The sequence below is a fragment of the Olea europaea genome, unplaced genomic scaffold (assembly GCF_002742605.1).
Source record: "Olea europaea var. sylvestris unplaced genomic scaffold, O_europaea_v1 scaffold784, whole genome shotgun sequence".
In the NCBI taxonomy this organism is placed as follows: Eukaryota; Viridiplantae; Streptophyta; class Magnoliopsida; order Lamiales; family Oleaceae; genus Olea; species Olea europaea.
The window spans coordinates 251,737-279,289 of record NW_019266264.1 but is presented as its reverse complement, the minus strand read 5'-3'; the positions used below and the strand labels follow the sequence as shown (position 1 = coordinate 279,289).

Genomic DNA, 27,553 nt, shown 5'->3' with positions numbered 1-27,553 from the left:
AGAGCAATGAACCAGTGAAGTATACTATCATGTAGTTAGATGATGATACGTGACATTTCTCTTTTAGAAAATCCTTTCTATGTTGACTTTTTCCCTCGATCCTCCTTTTTCCTCTTCTTTTCTTGAAAGAAAATTACAAAATTTGGAGATCATTTGAAGAAAAGGGAAGATGAGTTGAGTTAAAATTAAACTATATTTTTTTGTGTAAAAGAGCACCAAAAATTTGATTGGACAATCAAGAAAAATTCTAAAACATGGAGAAATCGATTGGCTTATCAAATTATCTGTCGAGCACTTAAAAGATTCAACAAAATGGAGTTCTTCGAAAATCAACTATTATCAAGTTTTATAACCAAAGTTGAAATCCTTGAAAATTGTGAATAAATCAAAATATAGCTACAAAACATGCACTAAATTTTTAATAGAAAAAACTTGATTTATTAGATTAGGCCAAATCTCTCTCCACCCCCACTCACATGCACACATAGTGTGTTGTTGCTTTAGTGCAGAAGAAAATATATGAACATAGGTAAAAAACATAAATTGAAAAAGAAACAAAAGCCAGGTAGATGGCTCCATTGAAATTAAAATGTATGTACAAACAAGACTTGGCTATGAATGGGATGTTGGGTAAGGATTAAGGAAGAAACAAAAAGTTAAAATCTTATTATTACACCATAAGGTCGAATCTAGTACTGCGTACCAAATATACATACAAAACAAATTGTTATACCTTATTCCGACCAAAGATGAGAGGCATCCCTTTACTTTGGTTACTAATAAGATTTTGCTGCAGAGCTTGTGTATTTCTTTGAAGAAGAAGAAGAAGACGACAAATCACCTGACCTTCTCCTTAGCATTTGCCTCATCCCATCTGCAACTCGAATGGCTGGATTCGACTTATATTTACGACAAAATGACATGTGAGCTTTAACAGCTTCTTCCATTACAAATTCTTTATTCCCTCTATTAATTTCATCTCTTACAGCTTCTGAACACAAACCACAGAGCCATTTACCATCAAATTTTGCCTTCACATCACTTATATAATCCTGTGTGCAATCTTCTTTCAATCCACAACACTCACACTTTACCATTTCAACGTCCATTTCTCTCTTAATTTCCTGCTCCAGACTATAGAAAATTTATGGGTTTTTTATTTTTTTGCCATAAATTGGGACTTGGGAGAGAAAATAGTATAGGAGGGAGAGGAAAAGGAGAAGACTTATAGTAGGGAACACTGCCATAATTTGCTCCATGTTCTGAGGGACACTGGGCAATGGATTATGAAAAGATGTGTGCAGGGCCCCCACTAATGTGTGGACCATTTTGGCAATTAAATTTTTTACCTTTCTAGGGGAAATTTTTAATGGCTGATTGACGGTTACTTTACTTTCGGTTGACACGGTTTAACGCTTTTATATGCATTTTTCGACTCCATGCATGTTTTGACCCGTTAATTTTGGATTCTTGTAGATTAACCGCTGCATACTGGGTCAGAATAAAGCTTATTGTACATTCCACATTATACATGAAGTTTGACATCATTTGAAAATTCAAAATGTTGTTGACGGGAACGTGTGTAATTTTTAAAAACTGTCTAATCATGCTACGACATGTGGCACAATGTCAAATTTGATATCAAATAAAATGTACAAGAAGCATGATTGATTGGGTCAATATCATGAAAATCACAGCCACACTAGGTGGATTTTCTTGTTTGAAAAATGATAATATTTGTAATTAATTATTTTTTGGTAACATATAAGTTGTTTTGTATTAGACCAATATCTTATGTAGTAAATACATGGATATCCCTAGAAAAATTAAGTGCCAAATGTGATTTGATAGAGCATGACTAATGACACATCCGTCGAACACCGATTAAGAATACAAGCATAGCTGTTGCTCAAGTATTGATATATTTCTATTTAAAGAAAAGTCGAGACCGCAAAAATACCTCGATAGAATTTCTAACTTGATGACTAAGTCAAGGGTTAGATCCACCAACAAAATCCCTCATCTTTCACTTGCTTTCAAGTCTTATTGCTCTTTATTTTCTCAAGTCTTTTATGAGTAAAAAACTATAACCTTGTGACCCTTTACTACTAGTAAATAAAGAGTGAAATCAGACTAAGTTACATAGATATATATTTGGAGATCATTACATTGTCCTTATTTTATTTAACTAAAAATTCAAAATTTGAGTAGATTTTGATAAAAATTAAAGAAATTTGTGTTTGAAAAGTTAATAAATGGTGTAAGTCCCATAAAATATATGATCAAAAACGAATTTGAGAAAAATGATTTTTAAAAAATGGGAACCAATTTGGGATTTTCTGTACAGGCCATTTATTGAACATTAAATTCATTGTTTTCAACAGATGGGGTTGCGCAAAATATGAACATCCATCCATGCCCATAGTTTTCAAACGTAACAAATGCCCGGTTTATGGCACACAGATGTATGAACATGCTACATTTGTCTGCATTAGGAATGCTTTTAAAGAACTCCACTGACACGCTTGATTTTGTTTGACGGGACTTGGGAAAATAAAAAATTATTTTTGAGATAATTGCTTTTGAATATATTTAAATAATTTTTTGAATGTTCTATACTTGGCTAGAATTGCTTTGGAGAAAGCTTATCTAATATATATTTCTCAATAAGCACTTTTACAAGAAGTAGAAGCAAAATTAGAAAATCATGTTAAATAAACCCTTAGTATAACAATTTTAAAAAATTAAAGAAGAAAAATATTCTATAATTATGTGTTATCCTGTTAAAAGCCTCCATTAGCATTGATTGTAAGGGTATATCCACATCGTTTAAATGCAATAATAATAATAATAATAATTTGAATTATTCATTTTAATTATGTTACAATTTTTAAAATAGAACCTTAACATGTTTGGATTACCTCTTCCATTAATAGTTAAATCAATTACAGTAGAATCATATCAAGTGCGGCACCCTTTAGAAAATTTGTTACAATTATTACTTGCATCATTAAATCATAATTAAGCCTAAACTGCAAAATACAGTATCACTATATCTTAAATTTGTCCTGAGACAGACGTTCTAAATAATTCACATTTTTATATTGATTTTTTTTCCTGAAAAACATTATACACTCATTCACAAACTACGAATGACTGCACCTCTTCCATTTTTTTTTTCCATTTTTTTTGGTCAAAAATATCTTCAACTAGAAATCAAGAATACAGTTATTTGTTAAAATAATAAACTTTTCCTTGAGTTCATTGTTTTTCACCCCTCCTACTGTATCAATTTTTCTCTATAAGTCGGAAATCATAACATAAAAAAAGGCAATAAGAATATATATGAATTAATTTTCTGTCTGTAAATTACAAAAACAATAAGAATAGAGCTACACATGCAAAAAAATATTGCACAGAACTTGGTCAAACAACACACAACATGGTGAGGGTGGGTGATTTTTTGGCATTCTTTTATCACCCACTTGGGACCTACGATGTGAGTAATCTGGTAAACTTCTGTACAATCATTTTCATACAAAAGGCGTAAGGCAAACAATAACTCCATCTGAAGAGTCTCAAAGAAATGAGACATATAATCTTCTAAAACTATTCAAACCTTCCTAATCTTTTCTTCCCTCTTACGTAATATTGATAACCTTCTAACACCATATATTTTGTGAAATTCAATTATTAATCATGACATTCTCAGTTTTTCCATATTGAAGTACTATTATGGTTGGTCTAGGCAATGTCCTAATGATACAAGGTTACTTTCACTTGTGCACGTTGACTTGATTGGGCGTGACTTATTGGCCAAACTTAATTATTAGATCAATGTTAGTACATTTTATGCTAGTAATCAACAAAAGAAGAAAGGGTGTCACTTTCACAAATAAAATTAGTATAGTTTATTTATGAAATATCCATGTGAAATGTTTTAAATGGTGTGTTTGTCCCGATTAAACATATATGAGTTGGGGAAATGAATGACTGATGAAGTCCTTTTAAATTCACACGTATGCCTATGTTCGGTGTACATTTATAAACTGTTCTTAAATATTTAAGTCATTTTTTATCTATCGACGAATTTAAAAGTATTATTCACTTATCCGTTACTTATTTTTATTTATTTATAATTTAAATTGATTATAAATACTTCCCAAACATGCTCATGTAAGTCTTGAAATATAACACAATTTAACTGTACTTTCGAAAAAAAAAAACACAATTTAACTATAAATTAAATTGACTTTAAGTTAGATTACTTCTATCAGAAAAACAAGTAACAAAAGCTTGACAAGTAGCTCATTAAAATTTGTAGCTTGAAGGGGGTGGCATTGAATAATAGACATGTCTAGTAACAAACTCTCTTGTAGCTAGTCCACAACAATTGAATATTTTGGAACAGAAATTTGTTTCTTGTAAGCTTCCCATTGTATTTCAAATTGGTGGACATGAACTTAATAATTTGTGCAAATTAAGGACATTGGACCCACCATTGAAGATGAAAAAGAAGTATTAATCTAGGCCTCTTGCTACAAAAGCAACTCACTGCATAATTTGCAATCTTTTCTTCGTAATTCTTTTTCTTTTCTTGTTTTGCATTGCAATCAATGGCGAACTCACCATAAAATACATATACAAAATTAATTGTTCGACAAAGATATGTAGGATGGTATGATTTGAGCAAGAAGTCAATTGCATTTCTTAAGAATCGATCATGAAATTTTGAATGCTTCGTATGTTGTTGTCGATTTTATCTCGCAGGAAGATAAATTTTTAACAAGTAATATAATGATGAGAATGTTATCATCCAACGAAAATTTATTACTGTTTGTACTTCAATTGCCATTAACTCAAAAGAGAAACACACTATTAAGATTGTAGTTTTTAAGATCAATTTTTTTCTAATTAACTTTTAACTAAGCCACTGTTTGATAGAAATTAAAATTAAATTTTTTGTCAAAGTCAAGTTAGGGAAATACTTCTTGTACATAACTATTTATGTAATGTTTTATATAATGATGAGGTGTCAAAATGTAAGTGGAGAAATTATTTGATTGATGAGATTTCAATCTAATTAAATTTCGCCACATCATGTGTTAGTAAATCGTTATGTAAATTGTATAATTGTGATTGTATGCTATATGTGACTCCTTATGAGGTTAAAATAAGAACTGGTGGTGTAGTTGCACCAGATATGTGAAATTCGTGACATTGTGGTGCACCCGGTGCTTGTATGTTGTCGATTATCGATATGCTTATTCTTTATAAATTTAAATTACATGAGTATATGCTTAAATTGTGATATGTTTTGATATAACGTGAGAATGAGTCTATTGAGTGTTTTTATTAAATACTCAACCTCCCTACCTAACAATTTTAGATTAATGCAGTCGATAGCGGCGCGAAGGAGAGCAGTAGTGCTGATGTGAACCCCAAAATTATTATTTGACTCATATTATGTTCGAACCAATATTTAAATTTTTGGATATTTTAATACTGAGGTTTTGAATGTTTAAAGACCGACTTGTTTGATGGAAATTTGTTCAATGTGGATAGGATACATTTATTGTGGTTCATCTAGTTGTTTTGAGTTTGCAAAGCTAGTATTTACAAATTTTCAGCTTCTGTCCCTATGTTTAAAAATTCAAAATGACCAAAATTTTTGAAATTTTGAGGTGATTCAAGTTGGAGAAGGTAGCCATATGAGTTATCTATCTCTCAGATTTGGAATCACATATTTTGAGTGTCTAAAACTCAAGTTATTGATCTTTTTCCAATGGCTGCTAAAGTTAGAACAAATAGGTCCGACCCATCTATCGATTGAATTTTTATATGAAAGTTTAACATGTAATTATCCAAGGTGTAATATGCTTACAATTCATTTTTAAAAAAAATTTGGACTTCGTTTGATTGCTAAATCAAATTTTTTTAAGAGAGATGTCCGAATGTAAAAAATCCCAATTTTACAAAAGTAAAATTTCTTCAATTTTGCAATTGGTCCCCGAAGTTTTAGAGCTTGGACCTTGCTGTTTGTACAGGGAGGGTTTGACATCCTTTTTGACAGAACAGACTCATAAGGGGAGGCGAAGCAATTTTTTATTATTATTTTTTCACTCGGGTCCCATGCGAATGTGAGAATCTGTCAAGAAGGTGATAAACCATTTTTTTGTACAAATGGCATTTTCCTTAGAGCTTTGGTCCAAGTTATTTTTCACACTTTTATGAACCATATATGTATGGTTACGCTGGTTCAAGGTTTTAACAATGTCATGGATTGCTATGGCTCAAGGCGCTACATTAATCTATGAAATAAAAATAAAATAATAAAAAAAATTATTTTAATTTGAATTTCCTATACCTAAGAAGGACGTTTTTGTAACAAATCCAAATTCTAAGATTTTGGGCGTTGCATTCTCTTTGTTTCACTTGGTAAATTACATCTCAAAAATTGTTAACTCCGAACATAATTTAAGTCCATTAATATTCAAATGTCCATTTTGTTCTAGATACTAATCAAAATTCATACAAAACTTCAACAAATTGTCAATAGTTGCATGTCGTAACGTCTCCAGATTAAAGAAAAATCCAAATGTCTTTTCATATCATTTGAATTGTTCACATCGAGTTTGAGGTGAAGATTGTGTTTGATCAATTATAAAGATGTAGTCAACTGCAAAAGATTCTTCAAGTGATAACTTTATCTTATCATTGCTACATTCATCAAATTGCTTCTTTCTTTGAATTATACATTTTTCAATAAAAATTTAATTTTCATTTCACTTTCCATTTGTTTTGCTTCATCTATGGGAATAACAAAAACAATTTCTCTATACTCTTCGAGCAACGAAACAAGTCCTTCTATGATGTTGCTAGTATGATTAATATCCATATATTTGTCTTGAAGAAATTTGCTCACAATATTGACTGCATGCAACATTGTGTAAAAGATTATCATGTCAAGAAGGAACTTAAAATTCTCAAATTCATATGTTGCTAAGGCTTTAGTCTTCATTTTAAAATCTTCACTAATATTTGCCGAGTCAAGTAAAACGACCCTTATTTGTGCAATTTGCTCTTTTATAGGTTTGACTCTTTTAACGTGAATTTTCCAATGTGTTTGTGACGATGACTTTAGTATAGCACCTTTAATCTCATCTTTGAAAATTTTTCATTACTTGGGAGCAGAAGAGAATAATGTGTAGATGCATTATGTCATTCCAAAGGAGGACTATTATATCCACACAGAATATACAAAGCTTTGGGGTTCATTTCTAATGCATCATGTTTATGTTACCTTTGTTATCATACATTTCCCTCTAATATCATCAATATCAAGCTCAAGATTGTTTCAAAAAATATTTAAACTATGTTGAATGTTCAAGTCATGATGTATCATCTACCTTAAAAAATCCGAGCTAATATTCGTCTATTATTGACGAAATTGTTTAATCATCTACACATCATTTTATTAGGAATATTTGCTCATCGTGACTTGCATATGGAATATAATCAAGTATGACAGAGAAATATTTTGCATATTAAACTTTCTTGATAATTGAACTCGTCAATTAACTTGCCAACATGTGTATTACTTTACTGGGGGGAATTTGGCATTTACAAGAGAGAAGCCATCCACCTTGGGCAAACTAGTTTATGATGTCATCCTCACCTTTTAAATTTTAAGATGTAGATATAAAATCCTAGCATGCCAAATGTGCACTTGCATTATTGGATCGAATTCAACAACCATTATTATCATTTACGAATAGAGGCTATTGTTCTCAACATAAAGCATCTCATCATCTTCTCGAAATTTCAAAATGTTTTTGGCGACTCTTTTCACAATAACGATGATCCTCCGTGGCACTTGTTTCCATTGTTCTCTTTTTCATTGATCACCAATTGTATGCTTTCAACAATTGTATTTTTTCTTCAAAGTTTGTTTTCCATTTCAATCCAGTCAGTCATGTAATGTATATTCTCCTCATTTGCTCTATGAATTTTAAGACACCAATGTAGATTATGCCAATTTTTGTATCCATCATTATCCAATTGACCATTTCTATTCAGAATTCTTGACGTCCTAAACAACATGCAACAAAAGAAAAAGACTATGTCTTAAGAAACTGAGTATTCTAGAAATTTTCTATCATTTGTTAGATCATTTCGTACTAACCACTTATATTGTAATGAATTGAAATATCTACTTATACTATCTTCAAAAATAAGATTCCATGAACTCTTTTTGGATCCATTTCAACTACATAATTCCTTGTTTTTTTTTATCAATGGCTTTCCAATTTTCCGGGATCCTCAAAATTCATAAAAAATCAACCCTCTTGATTTAAGTCTTTATTTTGAACATAATCTTCCTCATTCTTCCCCTCTTTTATCTTAGTGCGATTGAAGTACTTATCAATAACTCCTACTTGACTTTGAATTAATGCCACTTCCTTTCATTTCTTTTCTTTTTTGACCTTAAACAACTAGTTTGGAGGTACGGTACCACTATTGTTCAATGATTAGCCTACAACAACAAAAACAATAACATCTCACAAGTAAAGTTTTCAACATACATCATTATGTGCACGCTTGCAAAATGATCCAACATATATCATGATGTGTGCATGTACAATTGATCCAACATACATCACTCTGGTCAAATATTGAGTTTGCTAGGCAAAAGTCGAGTATGTTGGGAAAATATAGAGTTTGATATGCAAATCTCAAGTTTGCTCATCTATTTAACTTCAAACGTGCATAATTTTTGATCCATAACTTCAAGATTGAAAGTAAGAATTAAGTGACAATTTCCACATTTCCACATTAAGTGGGCTGGGGGCCTTTAGGCGGCATAGCCTAGGGCAGACGACGATGGCAATCAGACTCCAGTAGACTGCTTCTTCGGACTTAAATCTTCAGTGAATCACTCTTCTTGAGAGAGAGAGAGAGAGAGAGAGGCGAGCAGATTTTTGGAATTTTGAAGACATATTGATTGAATTCTAAAAGATCCTTTCAAATTATTGGGCTGCATGTCAAGTATTTTGGGTGGATAATTGAATCTTTAAAATGGGCTCAAAATGTTAAATGGACTAATCATAAAAAATTGTCCAAAATATATGGACCGTTTTGATGTTGGGCCTGAGCCTTTGATGTCCAGAGTTGACCGTTACGAATACAAAAGTTGGATTGTCGACATCTTAGATACCTTAAGTGAGGCAGCTCTTAATTGCAAGATCGAGATCACACGTAGATTGCTTCTTGCGAAGACATAATACAAGAATTATTAAAATTAATCACGTAGTGATTAGTTGAGTTTGTTGAGGTATTTAATATGGTTTATTGTCTCTTTAATAATAGTTGGTAAACTAATCAAAACAGAAAAAGTATGAGCACCTTTTTGTTTTATAGTAAATATTATATACATATGTCAATAGTTTGATAACCCTCCGTTTGATCCTTGTTAATTGATTATATCAATTACATGATTGGCGTTAACTTAAACTTATTTTTAAAAGTAAAATTTGTTATATTAATTTTCTTCCGTATTTACAAATTTATTTATTCATTTATAAGAAAATTTGTGTATAACTAATTTCTTTTAAGATTAGCCAAACATAAACCTAACTGAAGCTTAATTAGATTGAATTGAAATACAGGTTGATGGAAGGCAGATATCAAGATATGCTTCAATCAGAAATTAGAATCACTAGTTATTGTTAGGAATAAAATAACACGTATTATTAAAGAAAAATTGAAGAATATAGCATAGTTCTAAGAAAGTAATTTCTAGCAAGTGAAGGTTTGTATAATTCTTTTTGAACAATACTACGCAGCACCAGTTTAAACGACGATGAACACAAAATTCATTGTTTAACAAAGTCGAGAAATATTTTGATTCATTGAGCAATGAACCAGTGAAGTATACTATCACGTAGATAGGTGATGATACGTAACATTTCTCTTTTAGAAAATCTTTTCTATGTTGACTTTTTCCCTCGATCCTCCTTTTTTCTCTTCTTTTCTAGAAAGAAAATTACAAAATTTGGAGATCATTTGAAGGAAAAGGGAAGATGAGTCGAGTTAAAATTAAACTATATTTTTTGTGTAAAAGAGTACCAAAATTTTGATTGGACAATCAAGAAAAATTCTAAAACACGGAGAAATCGATTGGCTTATCAAATTATCTTTCGAGCACTAAAAAGATTCAACAAAATGGAGTTCTTCGAAAATCAACTATCATCAAGTTTTATAACCAATGCTGAAATCCTTGAAAATTGTGAATAAATCAAAATATAGCTACAAAACATGCACTAAATTTTTAATGGAAAAAACTTGATTTATTAGATTAGGCCAAATCTCTCTCCACCCCCACTCACTTACACACAGTGTGTTGTTGCTTTAGTGCAGAAGAAAATATATGAACATAGGTAAAAAACATAAATTGAAAAAGAAACAAAAGCCAGGTAGATGGCTCCATTGAAATTAAAATGTATGTACAAACAAGACTTGGCTATGAATGGGATGTTGGGTAAGGAAGAGAATTAGAAAGCACGAGACAGTAAGAAACAAAATGTTAAAATCTTATTATTACACCATAACGTTGAATCTAGTACTGCGTACCAAATATACATACAAAACAAATTGTTATACCTTATTCCAACCAAAGATGAGAGGCATCCCTTTACTTTGGTTACTAATAAGATTTTGCTGCAGAGCTTGTGTATTTCTTTGAAGAAGAAGAAGAAGACGGCAAATCACCCGACCTTCTCCTTAGCATTTGCCTCATCCCATCTGCAACTCGAATGGCTGGATTCGACTTATATTTACGACAAAATGACATGTGAGCTTTAACAGCTTCTTCCATTACAAATTCTTTATTCCCTTTATTAATTTCATCTCTTACAGCTTCTGAACACAAACCACAGAGCCATTTACCATCAAATTTTGCCTTCACATCACTTATATAATCCTGAGTGCAATCTTCTTTCAATCCACAACACTCACACTTAACCATTTCAACGTCCATTTCTCTCTTAATTTCTGCTCCAGACTATAGAAAATTTATGGGTTTTTTATTTTTTTGCCATAAATTGGGACTTGGGAGAGAAATATAGTAGTAGGAGGGAGAGGAAAAGGAGAAGACTTATAGTAGGGAAAACTGCCATAATTTGCTCCATGTTCTAAGGGACACTGGGCAATGGATTATGAAAAGATGTGTGCAGGGCCCCAACTAATGTGTGGACCATTTTGGCAATTAAATTTTTTACCTTTCTAGGGGAAATTTTTAATGTCTGATTGACTGTTACTTTACTTTCGGTTGACACGGTTTAAGGCTTTTATATGCATTTTTCGACTCCATGCATGTTTCGACCTCTTGATTTTGGATTCTTGTAGATTAACCGCAGCATATTGGGTCAATATCATGAAAATCACAGCCACACTAGATGGATTTTCTTGTTTGAAAAATGATAATATCAGTAATAAAGTATTTTTTGGTAACATATAGATTGTTTTGTATTAGACCAATATCTTATTTAGTAAATACATGGATATCCCTAGAAAAATTAAGTACCAAATGTGATTTGATAGAGCATGACTAATGACACATCTGTCGAACACCGATTAAGAATACAAGCATAGCTGGTGCTCAAGTATTGATATATTTCTATCTAAAGAAAAGTAGAGATCGCAAAAATACCTCGATAGAATTTCTAACTTGACGACTAAGTCAAGGGTTAGGTCCACCAACAAAAACCCTCATCTTTCACTTGCTTTCAACTCTTATTGCTCTCTATTTTCTCAAGTCATTTATGAGTAAAAAACTATAACCTTGTGACCCTTTTCTACTAGTAAATAAAGAGTAAAATCAGACTAAGTTTCATAGATATCAATGTGGAGATCATTACATTGTCCTTTTTTTATTGTAACTAAAAATTCAAAATTTGAGTAGATTTTGATAAAAATTAAAGAAATTTGTGGTTGAAAAGTTAATAAATGGTGTAGGTCGCATAAAATATATGATAAAAAACGAATTTGAGAAAAATGATTTTAAAAAAATGGGGACCAAATTGGGATTTTCTGTACAGGCCATTTATTGAACATTAAATTCATTGTTTTCAACTGATGGGGCTGCGCAAAATATGAACATCCGTCCATGCCCATAGTTTTCAAACGTAACAAATGCCCGGTTTATGGCACACAGATGTATGAACATACTACATTTGTCTGCATTAGGAATGCTTTTAAAGAACTCCACTGACACGCTTGATTTTGTTTGGGCGGACTTGGGAAAATAAAAAATTATTTTTTATATAATTGCTTTTGAACATATTTAAATAATTTTTTGAATGTTCTATACTTGGCTAGAATTGCTTCAGAGAAAGCTTATCTAGCCCTTGTTTGAACCCCATTTTTGACAAGAAAATGTATTTTTGGAATAGTGTTATGGTGTGAAATGTGTGGTTAAAAAATAAGGAAAATTTTTGAATTTGCGAGTAATATTTTTTTATTAAAGAATGTGTAGTTGAAATAATGTCAAATTACTGTTTAAGAATGATTTTTTTGCCTAATGTGGCTCAAACAACGGCCTAATATATATTTTTCAATAAGCACTTCTACAAGAAGTAGAAGCAAAATTAGAAAGTCATGTTAAATAAACCCTTAGTATAACAATTTTTAAAAATTAAAATATTCTATAATTATGTGTTATCCTGTTAAAAGCCTCCATTAGCATTGATTGTAAGGGTATATCCACTTCGTTTAAATGCATTAATAATAATAATAATAATAATAATAATAATAATAATAATAATAATTTGAATTATTCATTTGAATTATGTTACAATATTTGAAATAGAACCTTAACATGTTTGGATTACCTCTTCCATTAATAGTTAACTCAATTACAGTAGAATCATATCAAGTGTTGCACCCTTTAGAAAATTTGTTACAATTATTACTTGCATCATTAAATCATAATGAAGCCTAAACTGCAAAAATACAGTATCACTATATCTTAAAGAAGTTCTAAATAATTCACATTTTTATATTTATTTTTTTTCCTGAAAAACATTATATACTCATTCACAAACTACGTATGACTGCACCTCTTCCATTTTTTTTCCCTTTCTTTTTTTTTTTTTTTGTCAAAAATGTCTTCAACTAGAAATCAAGAATACAGTTATTTGTTAAAATAATAAACTTTTCCTTGAGTTCATTGTTTTTCACCCCTCCTACTGTATCAATTTTTCTCTATAAGTCGGAAATCATAACATAAAAAAAGGCAATAAGAATATATATGAATTAATTTTCTGTCTGTAAATTACAAAAACAATAAGAATAGAGCTACACATGCAAAAAAATATTGCACAGAACTTGGTCAAACAACACACAACATGGTGAGGGTGGGTGATTTTTTGGCATTCTTTTATCACCCACTTGGGACCTACGATGTGAGTAATCTGGTAAACTTCTGTACAATCATTTTCATACAAAAGGCGTAAGGCAAACAATAACTCCATCTGAAGAGTCTCAAAGAAATGAGACATATAATCTTCTAAAACTATTCAAACCTTCCTAATCTTTTCTTCCCTCTTACGTAATATTGATAACCTTCTAACACCATATATTTTGTGAAATTCAATTATTAATCATGACATTCTCAGTTTTTCCATATTGAAGTACTATTATGGTTGGTCTAGGCAATGTCCTAATGATACAAGGTTACTTTCACTTGTGCACGTTGACTTGATTGGGCGTGACTTATTGGCCAAACTTAATTATTAGATCAATGTTAGTACATTTTATGCTAGTAATCAACAAAAGAAGAAAGGGTGTCACTTTCACAAATAAAATTAGTATAGTTTATTTATGAAATATCCATGTGAAATGTTTTAAATGGTGTGTTTGTCCCGATTAAACATATATGAGTTGGGGAAATGAATGACTGATGAAGTCCTTTTAAATTCACACGTATGCCTATGTTCGGTGTACATTTATAAACTGTTCTTAAATATTTAAGTCATTTTTTATCTATCGACGAATTTAAAAGTATTATTCACTTATCCGTTACTTATTTTTATTTATTTATAATTTAAATTGATTATAAATACTTCCCAAACATGCTCATGTAAGTCTTGAAATATAACACAATTTAACTGTACTTTCGAAAAAAAAATACACAATTTAACTATAAATTAAATTGACTTTAAGTTAGATTACTTCTATCAGAAAAACAAGTAACAAAAGCTTGACAAATAGCTCATTAAAATTTGTAGCTTGAAGGGGGTGGCATTGAATAATAGACATGTCTAGTAACAAACTCTCTTGTAGCTAGTCCACAACAATTGAATATTTTGGAACAGAAATTTGTTTCTTGTAAGCTTCCCATTGTATTTCAAATTGGTGGACATGAACTTAATAATTTGTGCAAATTAAGGACATTGGACCCACCATTGAAGATGAAAAAGAAGTATTAATCTAGGCCTCTTGCTACAAAAGCAACTCACTGCATAATTTGCAATCTTTTCTTCGTAATTCTTTTTCTTTTCTTGTTTTGCATTGCAATCAATGGCGAACTCACCATAAAATACATATACAAAATTAATTGTTCGACAAAGATATGTAGGATGGTATGATTTGAGCAAGAAGTCAATTGCATTTCTTAAGAATCGATCATGAAATTTTGAATGCTTCGTATGTTGTTGTCGATTTTATCTCGCAGGAAGATAAATTTTTAACAAGTAATATAATGATGAGAATGTTATCATCCAACGAAAATTTATTACTGTTTGTACTTCAATTGCCATTAACTCAAAAGAGAAACACACTATTAAGATTGTAGTTTTTAAGATCAATTTTTTTCTAATTAACTTTTAACTAAGCCACTGTTTGATAGAAATTAAAATTAAATTTTTTGTCAAAGTCAAGTTAGGGAAATACTTCTTGTACATAACTATTTATGTAATGTTTTATATAATGATGAGGTGTCAAAATGTAAGTGGAGAAATTATTTGATTGATGAGATTTCAATCTAATTAAATTTCGCCACATCATGTGTTAGTAAATCGTTATGTAAATTGTTATGTACATGTTGTACAATTTTTAATTTTAACCATATATTTTATGGGATTCACTGTTTTTCAAGCACATATTTCATCAACTTCATTAAAATGTGTTAAAAATTTGATTTTAATCTCCACCAAACATGGATAAATGATTTGAGCCTACATGAAAACCATAAAGTAAATTCAATCAAAACAAATACTAAGGACATGTTGATTGCAAGTATGGAATTTACATGGATGGAAAATAAATTATAGGCAATTAATTGCTTAGAACTTATTTGCATGAAAATTGTTAATTATATCTGTTTGTTTAGTTTAATTTTCAACCTAGAAAATGTTATACTTGTCCACTTTTTTTATTGGTGGATGGGTGAGAGAGATGTGAAGTAGATGAGAGAGAAAAAAAGTGAATTACCTGAAAAATAAAAACCTCCATCCCTTAAAAAAAAATTACTTGTTTTCTAGAAAAATAAAATCATATGACAGAAAGTAAGAAAATCTTTTCCATGAAAAATATATCAATTAAACAGCACAAAAGTAGAAATTTGAGTAAAAAAAGAAGAAGATATTTTTCACTAAAATATTGACAATCAAACGCATCCAAGACCACGAATTCACGATTGTGAACCTTTATTAAATTATCAATTATCCATAAATTGTCAATTCTTGCATAGAGAAGAAATCAATGATCCAATTATATTTAATCTTAGTGACAACCAAATTTATACATACATGTGAACCTAGTTATTTCTAATTAAATTTTGAACATAGAAGCATGCATCAATTCACTAAGGTAATGACATGAAGATTTCATAAAGCATCATGATATTTCTATATATTATAGGATCATATATTTTTTATTACCGTGCACTAATTTATACTGAATCTCTTGAAAGCAATATAAATCACAAACACGTTCTAATGGTGAAAAATAAATAGAATAAGAGAATCATGAAAAATCAACCAAAACAAAAAGAATCAAACAAATATGAGCAATGCCAAATTAAATTTAAATAATAAAGGATTTAGCCAGACATGAAACAAATACAAAAAGTTGGATGAATTCATAACCCGAATATTTTGGTAGGAAAGAAGAATACAACTATCAATCATGAATCTTTTCAAAATCTTGAGTTTGTACCTTCTTCGCTATCAAGAAAAATCCGAGATAATGGAAAATTTCTTCTTTTCTCTCAATTATTCTCTATTCCGTGGAGTCCTTTTCTTGATCTCGAACTGCTCTTTGTATGACATTCTATTTCTTTAAAATTAGTGATCTTGAGAATACCAAACTTTCCCTTGATTTTAAGTTGGAAATAAAAAAAATCAAATCCAACCTGACTAATATTTGAGGTCACACGTATTGAAAATGTGATCACGACGCGATCTCCAAGGACATATTTTTCCCCAAGCAACTTCAATTGAGGTCCAATGTCTCACTTAGTCCCTGTACATCCCATCAATTTTGTTTTGATTTTCCTAGTTCTAAAGAGATGCTTCATATACCGGACCTTCAAAGACTTAAGCCCTTCAATCCTCTGAGACTCAAACAATTTTTATTGATTATAAATAATTTCTCCTCTTCTCGTGGTTTTTTTTTTTTTTTTTTGGTCATAGGTTTTTACATAAATCTTTTACTCTTTATTTCATTATTGTTTATTTCATTATTTTCATAATCTTCCGATCAAATTCTTAACAATTGGTATCAAACCAAAGGTTGATTATTCTACATGGCAAGAATGAAGTATGATATTTCATTATTTGATCAAAACGTGAAATTTATTTTATGGCAAGTAAAGATGGGAATAGTTATCACACAGATGGATTAGAAGGAACCCTTACTTGGCTTTAATAAGATGTCTTCAACCTGGATGTAGGATGAAAAGTAGGTAGGGATCAAAAAGCCCAATTCCAAATTTATCTACATCTATCAAATCAAATTCTTTAGGATGTTCTCAAAGAGAAGAGTACCATTGCATTGTGGTTGAAGTTGAAGCAATTTTTATGATGAAGAGCTTGACCAGCAATCTACACTTGAAATAGTGCTTGTATTCTCACCAAATGTCTAAAGATGCATCATTAGATGATCACTTAGCTGTGTTCAAAGAAATCATGGCCCACCTAGAAATATTGGAGGTTAAGTATGATGAAGAGGACTTGGCGCTGATGTTGTTGCGTTTACTGCCTGGTCATCTGTGACTTTTTAGAAATACTATTCTCTATAGTAGGGTATTCTCACTATGGAAAAGGTATATGATGCTTTGTTATCTGAGAAGATGATGCATCTTGTTGGAGAATCTGGGAGTCAGGCTGAAGGCTTGGTTGTTCATGGGAGAAATCAGGATAGGAATCTTAGTAGAAATATGGGGAGTAGATCAAAATCCAGACACACAGAAAAAATGTGCCATTACTGTAAGAAGAGACATATCAAGCTTGATTGCTATTTTTCAAAAAAAAGGAATAAGGCTACTGGTGCTATTGAAAGAGAAAATCAACTTGTTAACTCAGCAAAGGCTAATGTTGTGGAAGATGGGCAAAGTGAAGGAGAGCTTCTTGTGATTTCTAACATGGATTCCAAACTTTGTGAGGAATGGATTATTAACTCGGCTTGTACTTTCCATATGTATCTCAACAGGGATTGATTTACAACATATGAAAGAGTTTCGAGATGTTGAGTGATTATGGGAAACAACGCGCCTTGTAAAATTGTCAGAGTTGGTACAGTCAAAATTAGAATGTTTGATGATGTTATCAAAATACTTGCATATGTTAGGCACGTTCCAGAATTGAAGTGAAATCTCATAGATTTGAGTGGAGTTTTGAAGGTGAGCCGGGGCATTCTTGTTATCATAAAAGGACAGAAAACTCTACACAGTTGTACATTTTGCCGGGTTCCACAGTTATAAGAGATAAAACAGTCTCCACTTCTTTTTTGACTGATGAGGAAATTACAAAATTTTGGCATATGTGACTTGGGCATATGAGTCAAAATGATTTGACAGAATTGAGTAGGAAGAGACTTCTTGATGTGCAGAAGATTAGTAAGATGAAGTTTTGTGAGCATTGCATCTTTAGAAAACAAAAACGAAGCTAGATTTACTAGGAAAACAAAACACAAAGGGAACACTGGAATATATCCATTCAGATTTTAGGTGACTGGCCAGAGTACCTTCACAAAGAGGTGCTTATTATCTGCTGATAGTGATTGATAATTTCTCTAAGAAATTTTGGGTTCTTCTTAAACCAGAAGGGTGATGTGTTTAGCGCCTTTAAGGAAAAAGCATATTAGAAAGTAGGTTAAATGTCTATGCAAGGATAATGAGTTGGAGTTTTATTCAGATGAATTCAATAGCTTTTGCAGGGTTGAAGGCACCTTAAGACATTTGACAGTGCCCAAAACTCTTCAATAGAATGGTGTGATGAACAGACGAATAGAAATTTGATGGAAAATGTTCACTGTATGCTTTTAACTTCTGGGTTGCCTAAAACTTTTTAGGCTGAAGCTATTGCCACAGCTTGTTTTCTAATTAATCACTCGCCCTCAACTGTCATTGAGAAAAAGACATCAGAAAAGATATGGTCTGGTAAACCTTTTTGTTATAGTGATTTAAAGATTTTAGGTATCCTACTTATACTTATGTAGATAATGGAAAGTTGAAGACTAGGTTTAAAAAGTGTGTCTTTCTTGCATATAAATTAGGTGTGAAGGGGTCTAGATTGTGATGTTATGAGATAAGAAATGTGGTTATGAGTAGAGATGTAATATTTGATGAACTTGTTATGGTTCATGATTCACTTTATGGGGATTCTAATAAAATTGAGGAACAAAATCATTCAACTCAGGTGGGGTTGGAAATTAGTTCAGGGGAACAATAAGACGTTTTAGAACAGCCTGCTTCGGAACGACCAGTTCAGAATTGACAAACAGTATTGCTTTGCCTACTTTATTAACACCACCAACAACATCGCAGTATTCAATTGTTAAGAATAGACCTCACAGACAGATTAAATCTCCACAAAAGTATAGAGTAGCAAACTTGGTAGTGTATGCTTTGAATATAACTAAAAAAATTGATTCCACCGAGTCTTCTACATTTTTAGAGGCAATCAGCTGCAATGATTCTAGCAGATAGTTGAATGCTATGCAAGAGGAGATGGAGTCATTGAACAAAAATTGTAATTGGGACTTGGCAAAACTACCTAAGGAAAAAAGGGTTGTTCTATGTAAGTGGGTGTTCGAAAAGAAAAAAGGGACATCGGAGATTGAAGATACTAGATATAAGGCTAGATTGGCAGCAAAGGGCTACAGTCAAATTTCAGGCATTGATTTCAAAGATGTATTCTCACTGATTGTAAAGTATAGTTCAATTCGAGCTTTACTTGGGACAGTGGCAAAAAATGACTTGAAACTTGAACAGATGGATGTTAAGACAACATTTTTCATGAGAAACTTGAGGAGAAAATTTACATGTAACAACCAGATTGTTTCATAGTTTCTGGAAAGGAAGACTGTGTGCTTGTTGAAAATGTCTTTGTATGGAATAAAGCAATCACCGAGGCAGTGGTACAACATGTTTGATTTATTCATAACTACTCATGGGTTTAGCAGAAGTAATTATGATGGTTGTTATGCACTTCAGAAAGGAAGATGGTGGATCGATTATATATCTGCTGTTATATGTTGATGATATGTTCATTGCAACCAAGGTAAAACAGAGGTTAGAGCGATGAAATCTCAATTTAGTAGGGAATTTGAGATGAAGGATCTGAAAGTAAAAAAAATTCTTCATATGGAAATCTTGAGAAATAGAAAGACTGATAAATTATTTTTGAGTCAGAATGAATACATTAAGAAGGTGCTTCAAAGGTTTAATATGTTGAATGCCAAGGTTGTTAGTAGTCCCTTGGATGTCCACTTCAAATTATCCTTTGGATTGTGTCCTCAATTAGATGAAGAAATTGATTATATGTCTTGCGTTCCCTATTCCAATGCAGTTGATTCACTAATGTATACTATATTTGTACAAGACCAAATTGGGCAAATGCAATCAGTGCAATTAATAGGTACATGGCAAATCCTGGCAAGGAACATTGGAAAACAGTGTAATGAATTTCAGATACTTGAAGGGCCCTATCAAAGCTTGCTTGCATTTAGACAGAAATACAAATGGAGTTATTGGGTATGTGGATTCAAATTATGTAGGGAATCTTGATAAAAGAGATCACTTACAGAGTATGTGTTTATCCTTGGAGGCTGTGCTATCAACTGGCAAGCTACTTTACAAAATACAGTAACTTTGTCTACAACAGAGACATAATATATGGCCATTACAAAAGCATGTAAGAGGCCATGTGGTTAAGGAGATTAATTGCTGAAATCAGTGAAGACTTGTAGATTCTACAGTGTATTGTGATAGTTAGATTACTAGTTTTCTGACTAAGGATCGGATGTTTCATGAGAGGATTAAGCACATTGATGTGAGGTATCATTTTGTGCACGATATGATTGTCTGTCGTAATATTCTGATATAATGACAAAAGCAATTGTTATTGCTAAGTTTGAGCATTGCTTGAACTTAGTAGGTGTTTGTCTTTGACTTATTCAATTGCTGTTTGTCTAGAAGAGGAAGAGTGGTGTTTTTGCTTTAGAGACATGTTTTTGGAATTTCTTGTAACGGAATTTGGTTTAAGGTGGAAATTTGTTGTAATGTGACCAAAATTCTGATGGGTATTGGAGTCTTGTTTGAAGTGGCCTTAAAGAGACCAAAGTTATGGATCGAGAAGAAAAGTCGCTACATTTTCGCTAGCCTATCACTAGCTGGTACTCGAGTGGCGGGGCTGTCGCTCACTTATCGCTCGAGCAACAAATTTTCCGAGTTTCTCGTTTTGAACTCCTATTCAACTGCAACTTGGTCTCTAAAACTTATATATAAGTCACGGTTTGTAATGATATAGAAGAATTCATTAAACATCTTGAAAGTTTTAAATCTTAGTTGAGAATATTTCGATCTTGTTGTAAACATAATCGCTATTGCTTATAGTGGATTTCTCCTCCTCTATTTATGGTTTCTTCCTGTCTTGGATTTCCACATAAATCTTTGTGTTATTTATTTTGTTCTTGTTTATTAAATATTGTCATAATTTTCTGGTCAAACTCATAACAAATACATAAATGATACCATTTTAAGAAATAACTGGGGTTAAATGTTTAGGTAAATTTGATTAATATATGTTCTATCTTTAAAAATTTACATCTTCAAACAAATTGGCATTGATAAAAATATATGTCTTGAGTTTAATTAAGTTGAGTTGCCAATCATTTATTTATGAAATTTATACATATATCAAATTTTGATTAAAAATCAATCTGGCATACACTTTAAAAGATGCATCGAAGCTCAAATTTGAATGAGACAGGGTTGCTAAACTAAAATCTATATGCCCCTAACTTTTGGTCCACAGATAAAGTGGCAAGGCATGTGAGGTGCTCAGTTTAGGAAGAACCTGTAACCATGTTCAAATTTTTGGCCACACAGAAAGTTTAGGCATTGTCCGGTAGGCAACTGGCAATTTCAGTGGACAATACAAGATTTGGTGTTAATGTCATGTGGCTTCATAAAACCATTCAGCTTCAATATATCTCAACTTGTCTGTATGTAGTCCATAAATTTTGTCTCGTTAACATCGAATACTTTTGTCGTTGAATATTATATTTGCAGCATATTTCAACTTCTATAGAATTCGTCATTTGATGCTTGCTTTCACCGTAAACGTCTTAAGAAAATGAGAAACATAATAAAAGGTCATCAATAACTCTTGGTAAAAAAAAAAAAAAAAAAAAAGAGAGAGATGGCACCTGAGAGAACTCAGTTTCGGAGCCGGAAAAAAGAAGCGATTTTCGCAAGGGGATTAATCTCACACCTTCATGCGGAAAAGGGCAGTGACATTGATCCCTTGAAGTTTGGGTGAATCAGAGGTTCCATATGATTATAATCATTTTTCATATTTACCTTTGCCAACTTGTGTTTTTCAGTCTTAATTTGATGTTTTTCATATAAATTCTCGCATTGCTTGTCTCCATTTGTTTGTATTAATTCTTCAGCTTCTTAAGCAACTGTTTCCGTCCCATGTTTTTTAGAATAAATTATGTAAAATATGATTATTAGAGAATGTGTGGTAAAAAATGAGCTAAAGGAATAAAGAGTTTTGAAAAATGGGGTTCATGCTAAATTTTCTCTAGACAGATAATGTGAAAAATCAATGAGTTGATCTCAATACCAAATTGATATCAGAGCAAGGTTTTGATATTAAAAAAAAACACATATTTCATGGATAAAACTTAATTTTTTCGGCCGGAATTAGTTGAAGGGTTTATTGTATAGTCTTTTGCTCATCTAAAAGATTAGATTGTGTCATGCATTTCACTTAAAAAGTATATAAACTTGAATGGTACTTTTTGTACTCAATAATGAAAAATTGAACAAGAATTTAGTTGATTCTCCTCTATAATCTTTAATTACACGTTGACAGGGCAGACACGGGCATTGAAAGTTCGAGGAGGCATAGTCAAACTTGGAGAAAAGTTGTGAAAATTTACATCCAAGAAATATAGCCTGTGTAATGTTACATCCAAAAATTTACATGGGTATGACTTATTCGGATGTAAAATTTCAAAAAAATTTGACGTCATATCCCATGTAAAATTTTTTAATAAAATGATGTAAATTATATTGAAAATTTGTATTGCAAAAAAGAATAATAATTGAAATTTTTAAATAAAATACTAGTTGTACGTCTCTTTTAAAAAGCACGTTGAACGTACTTTTAACCATTTTCAATATTGGTTTAGACCATTCAGTATACTTATGATGTAGTTCTTGAAATGAGCTTCAAGATGACCAGGCGTTTTGTGAATTCAGCTAGTGTACGATCGTTTGGAAAACTTTTAAAGTTAGTATGTTGTCGAAATTTTCGAAATATTAGTTTGGAATGACTTCCTTTGACAACTTGTAACATTTGCTACGGTTGGCGTTTCAAGCACCATTAACAACGTAGAAAACTGAGCACTTCGAAATGATATTAAAAATACAATATTTCAATTTCATTTGACATCTCATAATAACTTCGAAAATTGAGATAAAAACATAATAATAATAATAATAATAATAATAATAATAATAAAAGAACCAAAGATGTTGGGGATGACACGACGCACCATGCCTACTCTCTTTTGTCATGACTCTATATGCCTACTGCTGTTTCGAAGGAAAAAAAAAAAAAAAAAGTTGAACTCCAACCTTAAGGGCCCCCACCACCCCGCCTCTAGAGCTTTGTGAGGAAGGTAATTCGTGGGATGTGTCCCAGCAGGTCTGAGAATAAGAACTGTATGTATACTGCGCTTACAAGGAGTCCAATTTCATGTCTCAGGAATCGAATACTCACACTGCGACAATTAGCAAGGCGTGAGATAATATCACTCCTGTCCTTTGCACTACTGAACTATGTCCCGGGAAGCAAGAATAAATATCTTTCTTGGCGGATCATGCCATATTTGGAGATGGTTTTTGGTTACTAAATAATTTTTATTCTTGTAGTGCTTTGTTCCATTTGCACAAGGCCTCCGTATTGGAGAACTGTGCTCTTAGGAATGGGCATGAAGATATGGACAATAATTTTGCATATTGAATAGAAGTTTTGAGTCTATTTTAGACAATGAAGATAGTGATGAAAGTCTATGAAGCATACGACAAGACGTGTTGCACGAAGTTTGAAAATGGCTCGTGAAATATTAAGTTTAATCTTAGCTCCCAATCTTCTCAACCGGTAAAATAAATATTTTAGTATTAGTTTAGTATGAATAAAAAATATATATAAATTTTAATCCTTATCTTTTCTTTTTTGTTATAATAATATATTTTGTCTGCTTATTCAGCAATTCATAAATTTTGGCTTTGGACCCATTTATTTTCATGGTTTCAAATGATTCCTCACATGGGGTTTTGTTTTTTCCTCCATTATCATATGGTGGTATTCTTGTTTTGAGGGGGTCTGAGCTTGTATTCATGCCTCTTCACATGGCTTCTCACATGCATTATTGTTTCAATTTCTAACTCATTCCTTACCATCCACTTTATAAAAGGAAAGAAAGGAACTGATAAGTTTTCACAATAGGTACAGATTTAAATATTATGATTGATTAAAATCATTCATGCATCATAATGATTCTATAGCAGTTAGGGCTTATAATTGAAAATGACAATAATTGCAGTAATCGAGAATACTTTTATAGTAATGGATTATTAAATTAAGTTACAGGTTTAATACATGGTTTAGGGTTTATTTGAGCTCCAACTTTTGGGAAAATAGGTTTTGTAATAGTGATTATTTGGAAAATGTGTGGCTAAATAGTAAGAAAAAAAATTTTGATTTACGCATGAAGTTATTTTATTGTATGATTGAAAATGAATTTACGAAAAAATGAGTTTGCGTACAACGGGGTCAATCAAGGACTTACTAATGATTTGAAACTACTTAGCTTGATTACAGAGATAGATGCTTGATATGGCTCACCCTAGAAATGCGAGGCCCAACATGGTCCGTGCTTAGCTGCGTGGGATTCCAATTAAGTCCAAATACCTAGGTTTATAATTTTATTTTTGTTTTCTTTAGTTTGTTTAAAATATAAGTAACTTCTTTCTTAAATTAAAGTCTAAACGGACACGTCGTTTAGACAAGTATGGGCACCTAAAGTTGGAGACAAACAATCTAGACACAGGTTATACTTGACATAGTTCGATGAATCATGCTATAAGTACATCGAGTTTGGCAGCTCGGTGTACATTATATTCACATTGGAGGGGCTCGTACATTATTTTATTGGGCACGGGCCCCTCATCCTTGTGAGGAGAGTGTCAGCCGAGCTGTCAAGCCCGAATTGTACAAATGCATCAACCCTAGTTCGATTGGTTGAACGCGTCGGTCCATTTTGACTAAAATTTACACCATTATCTTAGGGTAAACAATTTGATTTTACAAGCTACTTATATTGTCATGAAAATATAGAAAAGAGGTGAATGGAATAAAGGAAATCAATCATTCCTAAGCAAAATGGAGCAACACCACATTCAGACGAGGGGAAACAAATATCTAAAAATAATACACCACCAAATTATTTTTGATATTTAAGACATTATCAGTGTCACATGTCAAACACAATATGATTATTCCTGATTGTGTGCATTACAAATTGGATTTTATATTTAGTCTAGATACCTAGGGTACTAATTGGATTTTATCTAATAATTAATTGGTCATTTGGGAAAAAGAAGTGTAATTTGAACTTACAATTCAAGATTTAGTCACTCGGCCTACTGGTCGCTGAGACACCCTTAAAGTTTTGAGACTGGCAAGATGTTAACCAATTAGGAGTTAGGCGATAGATAAATATACAAAACTCTTTTTTCACTTTTGGCTTGATTATGTATTTTAGTAGTTTGGCCCCAACTCCCCAATTGAATTGTAGAATCAGATCATGTGACTACAAATTTTAGGAACTATGAAGTGTATGGACCACATGGGTTGTGCCACGCGAGAGTTTCTCAAGAGATTGCCATATGCCCAACTTGATTGTAATTAATTTACTTCTAAATTACTTAATTTGTCAAATATGATTTCTATAATTACTTTTTCTATAACAAAATTTACTTTCATAGAAAAATAACTTTTAAGAACAACTAAATATACTCCAGTCTTGTTTAACAATATTTCTTCTCGACTCATGAAAAGTGTTGGGAATATATTTAATCATGCACCACAGAACTTAAACAAAATTTCAAATCTTATCAAGGATCTACTTTGTGTTTAAATAGAAATTATGAAAGAAATTATACATTTGTTGAATTCTACAAACTTCTTTTCTTTTCTTGAACTCTAACAATCAAAATGTGCGATCCACAACAGTCCAATTATCCAGTCTTTAATGAAAAGAATATGAATTGTATTCTCTACAATTTTTCAAACCCTAGCAGCCTATTAATATAAACCCAAACGAGTTTGTCCCGTCTCTTAAACTTAATCCGGTCCAACATTTAATTAATCCAATTAATTATTAAATCTAGTCCATGAATTAATTAATCAAAATAAGTAATTCAGGCCTATTAATAATTAACATAATTAATTATCCAACACTTATTAATTAAATAATTAGTGAATCTCATTCTTCTAGATCTCATTTAGCGTGTGATCCATTAAGTTCCCAAAAATGATACCTTACGAGGTGAATTATTGTTTTGATCTAATCAAAATCGATATATTAAAATTCACTTTTAATTTATCACTAATTCACATCTATTTTTCCAAATTGACATCTAGCAATAAGTCAACGCAATACATATGACGAAAAATATTATTTGGTATAACAAAACCAAACTTGTTTGTTTATCTTGAAACTGTAAATCCTTCGTAAATATGATCTGATTAATTACGAGATATGAAAATATGTCAATCTCGATAATCAATCATATCTTTCATTTTACTATTAAGTCAATATAAGTCGAAAATTCTTTTTCGACTTATGAATACACCTTGGCTAAGGTTTTCGTTATCAACTTAACAGAATAAAATGTACATTATAATCTCTTACTATCTAAGAGTGATAAATCCTTGATTGGTCATTCGCAACCTTCGTATGATTCTTAACATACCCAAATGATGCCGTATTAGCGGCCTTTGGTAGAGCAACATCTATTATCACCAAAGTATGACTGTCTTCATATAAGGTATTAAGATGACCTCAAGTCAAATGATCAATTCTACTATCGATCATTAGAAATTAACCACCGACACTCAGCTAGTTATCCATATAGAATCTTCCAGTGGGTCTCCAATGTTTTGTTCTATAACAAAACATCTACGTGTTAATTTAAATACATCACGCTGTGATTCTTTAAATCAACTACTTACTTTACAAGTAAAAAATGTCACATGTGTCAAGAGTGTGTGGCCGAGTTGGCAAAGGGCATGGCCTGGGAAACTGGGTTTGGCTTCGACGAGGGTTCAACCCACGCTTGAGACATCCGCCTTCTCCCACCAAAGTATGACTGTCTTCATATAAGGTATTAAGATGACCTCAAGTCAAATGATCAATTCTACTATCGATCATTAGAAATTAACCACCGACACTCAGCTAGTTATCCATATAGAATCTTCCAGTGGGTCTCCAATGTTTTGTTCTATAACAAAACATCTACGTGTTAATTTAAATACATCACGCTGTGATTCTTTAAATCAACTACTTACTTTACAAGTAAAAAATGTCACATGTGTCAAGAGTGTGTGGCCGAGTTGGCAAAGGGCATGGCCTGGGAAACTGGGTTTGGCTTCGACGAGGGTTCAACCCACGCTTGAGACATCCGCCTTCTCCTTGGAGAAGATTTAACCGGCTGGTGTGGTTGCGGGTCTCGTGCCAGCCCCCAGGT

At 31.8% G+C, this 27,553-nt stretch overlaps 2 protein-coding genes across 2 annotated transcripts; both read right to left on the bottom strand.

The window, feature by feature from the left end:
* Positions 1-543: 543 nt before the first annotated feature.
* LOC111391359 lies at positions 544-1,261 on the bottom strand. The gene has a single exon (XM_023016559.1). The coding sequence runs from the start codon at positions 1,107-1,109 to the stop codon at positions 777-779; it is 333 nt and encodes a 110-aa protein (XP_022872327.1). The 5' UTR covers positions 1,110-1,261; the 3' UTR covers positions 544-776.
* A 9,192-nt stretch (positions 1,262-10,453) lies between these two features.
* LOC111391362 lies at positions 10,454-11,123 on the bottom strand. The gene has a single exon (XM_023016562.1). The coding sequence runs from the start codon at positions 11,036-11,038 to the stop codon at positions 10,706-10,708; it is 333 nt and encodes a 110-aa protein (XP_022872330.1). The 5' UTR covers positions 11,039-11,123; the 3' UTR covers positions 10,454-10,705.
* Between the last annotated feature and the right edge of the window lie 16,430 nt (positions 11,124-27,553).